This window comes from Chelonoidis abingdonii, chromosome 12 (genome assembly GCF_003597395.2).
Source record: "Chelonoidis abingdonii isolate Lonesome George chromosome 12, CheloAbing_2.0, whole genome shotgun sequence".
In the NCBI taxonomy this organism is placed as follows: domain Eukaryota; kingdom Metazoa; phylum Chordata; order Testudines; family Testudinidae; genus Chelonoidis; species Chelonoidis abingdonii.
Window position 1 is genome coordinate 1,990,733 of NC_133780.1, and position 6,625 is coordinate 1,997,357.

General features: G+C 60.3%; 2 protein-coding genes across 2 annotated transcripts in view; one reads left to right on the forward strand and one right to left on the reverse strand.

Annotated features, from left to right (window-relative positions):
* The window catches only part of LOC116821079 (sperm acrosome membrane-associated protein 4-like), a 4,248-nt gene extending 1,994 nt beyond the window's left edge, over positions 1-2,254 (forward strand). The window contains exons 2-3 of the mRNA XM_032773979.2: positions 698-811; positions 978-2,254. Of these exons, the coding sequence (XP_032629870.1) occupies positions 698-811; positions 978-1,186 (323 nt within the window). The 3' untranslated portion in view covers positions 1,187-2,254. The remainder of the gene's footprint in view (positions 1-697; positions 812-977) is intronic.
* Positions 2,255-5,258: 3,004 nt separating this feature from the next.
* The window catches only part of LOC116821084 (uncharacterized), a 3,978-nt gene continuing 2,611 nt past the window's right edge, over positions 5,259-6,625 (reverse strand). The window contains 4 exon segments of the mRNA XM_032773982.2: positions 5,259-5,461; positions 5,463-5,567; positions 6,088-6,142; positions 6,345-6,486. Of these exon segments, the coding sequence (XP_032629873.2) occupies positions 5,275-5,461; positions 5,463-5,567; positions 6,088-6,142; positions 6,345-6,486 (489 nt within the window). The 3' untranslated portion in view covers positions 5,259-5,274.

The following is a 6,625-nucleotide window of genomic DNA, read 5'->3' on the forward strand; positions in this document are numbered from 1 at the left end:
CCCGCCCCCATGGCAGCTCCCTGCACCCACGGCAGCTCCCCACCCCCTGGCCCCAGGAGCCCTGCGGTACCTCCCCAGCCCAGCTCACCTCTGCTCTGCATCCTCTCCAAGCAGGACTGCGCAGGGACCCCCTGGGCTGGCGGCTGCCGGCAGCGGCGCGCTGACCCAGGGGACACCCTGGGCTGCCCGCTGCCGATGCCACTGGCAGCTCAGGATCCCTCTCTATCCCAGCAGCAGCGGCCGCTCAACCACTTTAAAAAAATTGAGGGGCGCTGCTTTTTGGCACCCCCAAATCTTGACGCCCTAGGCAACCGCCTAAATGGTTGCACTGGCCCTGACTGCGTCTCTTCCAATGTTGTGTGTGTGTGCATGCACGCATCGCTCTGTAAGGCTAGCCTGGTGTTTGTGTGGTGTGCAGCATTGCACCTGGGCGTTTGTATCTATACAACTGTGTTGTTGTGCATCTCAGTGTTTTTGTGTAACCCCTGTGTGTTGGGTGAAAATCATTGGAGTACCAAGGTCAGGATGCATGTGAATTCCAGAATCGAGCTGTTTTTAAAGGGGCAGGGCTAAATATAAAATTGTTGTTATCCATCCCACTACTGCCACCAATGCTAGTAAATCTGATCATTGCGCCCTCCCCGAAAGCCCCAAAAGGAAACAGACTTGGTCTCACCCTTCCTCCCTCTGTTCCCAGGCGCAGCCCTGAAGTGCTTGAAATGCGACTTCACCGTATTTGGCATCCCCTGCCACACCACCACCGTCACCTGCCTGGACAACCAGCTCTGTGCCACCATCCGGGGCCGCGCAGGTAACACCCCTCCCTCCTCGCCAGCCCCCTCGTCCTCTCTCCTCTTCCGTTTCTCTCATGTCCCCTCGTTCTCAGCCCTCTGCATTTCTCTCTATCTCGTTCCGTCCTTTTCTCTCCCTCTCCATTTTTGCTTTTTCATTCCCCCTTTCTCGCTCTCTGCCCCCAGCCGGCCACAAGCTGATCATGAAGAAGAACTGTGTTGACAAGGGGAAATGCCACATCAACGACACCTCGTCCTTCGCCGGCATCACCTACAGCACCTCCTACGAGTGCTGCGAGGGCGAATTCTGCAACTCAGCCGCGGGCGCCGGGGCCCAGCTCTCCCTGGCCGCAGGGCTGGCCATGCTGGGGGCCTGGCTCGCCCGGGGCCTCTAATCTCTGCTCCACAAGCCGGGAGGGAAGAGGAAATCATTTCTGTTGGGGGGGGCAAAAAAAATCCAGCCTGACTTTGCCTTTAAATAGCCCCACCCCTTTTCTTCTTAAAGGGGCGCTTGTTAGCCAGAGGTGAGACCCGATCTTTGGCCTTTTCTTGGTTGTCTTCAGTCATTATAACTTGGGGACGAGGGGGCAAGACCCTCAGGGTCTGTCCGGAGAAGGAAAATGGATCCCCCATTCTTTCGTGGTGCCCCCCCCGAACTTCTTCACTCGTTGGTTCTGTTTCTTTTTGTCAAGTCTCACTCTCACTCTGATAAGCTACCTGTCGCTGCAGTCTCCAGCCCCCAAACCGCCCTGCTGCCATTTTTGTATAACCTCACCCCCCAAAAAAAAGACAGGCGAGCAGCTGATTTTCCCACCTGTCCCCACCGGCTCCCGATGACACAGGACTGTCAATGAGGGAGCTGTGGCCTGTGGAAAAATGCACCTTTAAGAATGGGGCACTGTGGCACCGTCCCCTGCCTTGAGCCCCCTCGCCGCAGCTGCCAATGCCCCATTGGTGGCAGCACTGGGATCCGCGGGGGCTGCAGCTGGGGTCAGACGCTCTGGCTCCAGCTGTCCAGGCTTCTGCATTTCTCCCTCTGCCTCCCTCCGCTTCCCAAACATCTGGCCCCAATTGTTGCCATTGGCCACACCTCTCATGCTCACTGGCACTACAGACATCTGGCGCCAGATGTTGACTGCCTTCTGTGCCAGCCTCGCCCACACCTGAGGGCAGCACTTCTGTTCCCCAGCCTTGCCCACACCTGGCCCCACGTCTTCGCCCCACTGCAGAGCTGGCATTGGGGCAGTGATCACCCAGAAGGCACTGGGGGGGGGCTCTGCTCTTCGTCCCAATGCCCACAGAGGTTGGGAAGGCGCTGGGGGGCGGGAGTGTTGTATTGACCCCACACACTGGCACAGTAGCTTGGTGCTGCCCCCTGCTGGCACAGGCAGGATCAGCGCCTCGGCTTTCTCGGCTCATGTCCTCCTGAAATGCGTCCAGAATAAATCCTGTCTCGGCTCCGATCGCCCGGCGGTTGTGACTTTCTTCTGGACCCACAGCCCCCTGCTACCCCGGTCCTGCCCCCACCCCACAGCTCTGCTGGTGCCCCTCACTCCCGACCCACAGCCCCTGCTACCCCGGTCCTGCCCCCCCCCACTCTGCCGGTGCCCGTCACTCCCGACCCGCAGCCCCTGCTACCCCGGTCCTGTCCCCCCACTCTCTGCCGGTGCCCCTTACTCCCGACCCGCAGTCCCTGCTATCCCGGTCCTGCTACCCCCCACAGCTCTGCCGGTGCCCCTCACTCCCAACCCGCAGCCCTGCTACCCCGGTCCTGTCCCCCCAGAGCTCTGCCGGTGCCCCTCCTCCCGACCCGCAGCCCCCTGCTACCCGGGTCTGTCCCCTACAGCTCTGCCGGTGCCCCTCACTCCCGAGCCACAGCCCCTGCTATCCCGGTCCTGCTACCCCCCACAGCTCTGCCGGTGCCCCTCACTCCCAACTCGCAGCCCCTGCTAGATCAACCCTGGGCTCCCCCCAGCTCTGCCGGTGCCCCTCACTCCCGACCTGCAGCCCCTGCTAGCCCAGCCCTGCCGGTGCCCCTCACTCCTGATCCGCAGCCCCTGCCAGCCCAGCCCTGGGCTCCCCCCAGCTCTCTGAAATCCCCTGTGGGTCAGAGCTGGGCCCTACAAGGCTGTGGCTGGGCCGTGACTCAGAGCTCGGTTGTTGTGTTGTTCGCACTGGGCGTGTGTCCGGGGGGAGCAGAAATTCCCCGTGCTGCACACGGGGTTAGCGCCCGGAGCCGGGCGTGAGCAGACAGGCTGGGAGCTCGGCGGCAGGTGGGGCTGGGTGCTGGGGGTGCGATTGTGGAGCCGGGCGCGGAGATGCTGTGTGCCTGTGTACCACGGAATTTGTGCTGTGTGTGCTGTGAAGTTGTGGACCAGGACACGGTGAGGTTGTGTTGTTTGTGGTGTGTATTTGTCCTCCTGAAACGTGTCCAGAATAAATCCTGTCTTGGCGCCGATCACCGCTGGTTGTGACTTTGTTCCTGACCCACAGCCCCCTGGGGGCGCGTGGGGGGCAGGGCGCAGTGCAGATGTGTGGGGGGGGGGGTGCACAAAGTGTGCGTGCGGAGAGGGCACGGGGCGGTTGTGTTGTGTTGCCACATCCGTCACAGGTGCAGATGGGGTTTTGTCTGGGTGTGATTGGGTGTAGCGGTGTAAGTGTGTGTGTAATTGTGTTGTGTGTAGCTGGGTTTCTGTGCTGGGTTTGCTGCATAGTTACAGGTGGGGGGCCTTGTTTTATTGTGTAAATGTGCATTTCTGTGTGCCTGTTGTGTGTGCATCTGTTTGTGTGTGTGAGAGATTCTCTGTGTGTGTGACTATGTTGTTGTGTGTAACTTTGTGTCTGTGTGATTGTGTTGTGTGTTTCTTGCCCTCAGTGTAGCTACTTTTCTGTATGTCTATTGTAGTGTGTGTGTATGGTTGTGTTATTATGGGGGTTCTCTGTGGAGGTGTATGTGGTGTGTGATTGTGCTATTGGGGGAGCAGTGTGTGTGTGTGTGTATGTGTGATTGTGGGGTTCTGTCCCCCAGGGTCTGTACTGGGCCCAGTCCTATTTAACATATTCATAAACGATCTGGGAAAAGGGGCAGAGAGGTGCAAAATTTGCAGCTGACACAAAACCGCTCCAGATCGTGACATCCCCGGCAGCCAGCGAAGAGCTACCAAGGGGCTCACAGACCTGGGGACTGGGCAACCAACTGGCAGGTGAAATTCAGTGTTGAGAAATGTGAAGTGACGCCCAGGGGAAAACATAATCCCAGCTGCACACACACAATGGGGGGGCTGAACGAGCTGTTCCCTCTCCAGGACGATCCCAGAGTCGCTGTGCCGGGGTCTCTGAGATCAGCCGCTCCGTGCGCAGCGGGGCCAGGAAAGCGAACAGCACGTTGTGGATCATCAGGAAAAGGAGAGAGAATAAGACAGAAAATTTCATGTTGCCTCTAGATAAATCCAGGGGACGCCCACACCTGGAGTCCTGGGTGCGGATGTGGTGGCCCCGTTGCCAAAACCATCGATTGGGATTGGAAAAGGGTCAGAAAAGGGCAACAGAACTCTGAGGGGTCTGGGCCGGCTGCCATATGGGGAGCGATTAATAAAACTTTTCAGCTGGGCAAAGAGACAGCTGGGGGGGGATAAGCTAGAGGTCTGTACAATTCGGCCGGGTGCGGAGACGGGGAATCAGGAAGGGTTGTTTACTCCTCAGAACACAGGAACCAGGGGTTGAAAACAAACATAAGAAAGTATTTTTTTCACCCAATGCAGTGTTAACCTGTGGGACTTCTCGCCAGAGGATGTTGTGAAGGCCAAGACTAGAATGGGGTTCAGAGGGGAGCTGGACAGATTCCTGGAGGACAGGTCCTTCGATGGCTAGTAGCCAGGCCGGACAGGGATGGTGGCCTCGGCCTCTGTTTGCCAGAAGCTGGGAATGGGCGACAGGGGGTGGGTCACTGGAGGGTTCCCTGTTCTGTTCATTCCCTCTGGGGCACCTGGCACTGGCCACTCTCGGACACTGGGCTGGATGGACCTTTGGTCTGACCCAGTCTGGCCACTCTTATGTTCTCTGTGGGTGTGTTTGTGCGGTGTGTGATTGTGTTATTATGGGGGGTTCACTGTGGGTATGATTGTGTTATGGGTTTTGTGTGTGTGTGTGTCTGGTTTTCTGTGTGTGCAACTGTGTTATTGTGTCTGTGTCTGTTCCTGTGGGGGGGGGGGTCTGTGGGGATTATGTTATTGTGTGCATGTGTGTGGTTGTTATTGTGTCTGGTTTTCTCTGTGTGTATGAGATTGTGTCTATGTGTGTGCGTGCAGTTGTGGTTGGGTAAGTGGGCGGGTGTGGTTTTGGTAGGGAGTGTGCATGTGTGTGGTTGTGTGTGTGCATTTGTGATCACGTCAGGTTCTGTTTGTGTGGTTGTGGTTGGATGTGTGTGGTTGTGTGTTCTCTCTCTCAGCCCCACACTCCCGTCACAAATGCTGCTCTGTTCTCTTTATTCTCCGCTCCAACCCCCCCAACTGCCCAGGCCCCATCTGTCACCCCAGCCCCCATGGGGGTGGGGAAGGTGGGGAGCCGGATGCCTGGGTTCCTCTTCCACCTCTTCTCCTTGGAAAGCCCCTGGTGCCCTCAGGGAGACTCTGACCCCGCTCTGTGGGGGGCGCTGGGTGTTGACATGCTGCGGCCCCGCCCGGACCCCAGCACAGGGCTTGAGGGGCGGCGATCACGCCACAGGGGCCAACGGGGCCATCACAACCGGGCAGGATCGGCGCCCCCTGCTGGGATGAAAGGAGCCCACAGTCACCCTGAAAACGGGGCTGGCTCAGGGGGGCAGGGAATGGGGCAGGGGCCTGTCTCCTCTAGGGGCGCCAGCTCCCACCCAGCCCCAGGGCAGGGACTGACTGGCTCAGGGGGGCAGGGAATGGGGCAGGGGCCTGTCCCCTCTAGGGGTGCCAGCTCCCACCCAGCCCCAGGGCAGGGACTGGCTGACCCCGGGGGGTGGGAATGGGGCACAGGGCCTGTCCCCTCTAGGGGGCGCCGGCTCCCATCCGGCCCCAGGGCAGGGACTGGCTGGCTCAGGGGGGCAGGGAATGGGGCAGGGGCCTGTCCCCTCTAGGGGACGCCGGCTCCCACCCAGCCCCAGGGCAGGGACTGGCTGGCTCAGGGGGGCAGGGAATGGGGCAGGGGCCTGTCCCCTCTAGGGGGCACCAGCTCCCACCCAGCCCCAGGGCAGGGACTGGCTGGCTCAGGGGGGCGGGGAATGGGGCAGTGGCTTGTCCCCCCCAGGGGGCGCTGGCTCCCACCTGCGTATCCCAGCCCCACGTTCTCATACAGCTCCGTCTGGGATTTGGGTCCGGGAGGCTCTGGAATAGGAGACAGGAGAGAAACCGCATGAGAAGTGATGGGATCTCCTGGGGGTGGGGGGAGAGAAATCCCTCCCCCTCCCCCTAGGCCTTTGAGTGAAGGCAGAACAGCCTTGCCCCCCACCCCACAGTGGGGCAGGGCGAATGCTGGCTGCTGCCCCTCGCCCCAGTGGGCCCCACAGATCCGCAGAGGGGCACCTACCTGGCTGGGTGTGCGCGGGAGGGTCGCCCAGGTGTGACCTGCGGAGAGGGAATTGGGGGACAAGTGAGCAGGGGGCCTCTCTTCTGAGCTTCAGGGATGGGACCCAGGAGTCCTGGTGCCCACCGCCGCCCCGCTCTAACCACTAGCCCCCACTCCCCTCCCAGAGCCGGGCAGAGAACCCAGGAGTCCTGGCTCCCAGCCCACCCCCCTACTCTCACCCACCAGACCCCACTCCCCTCCCAGAAATGAGGAGAGAACGCAGGAGTCCTGGCTCCCAGCCC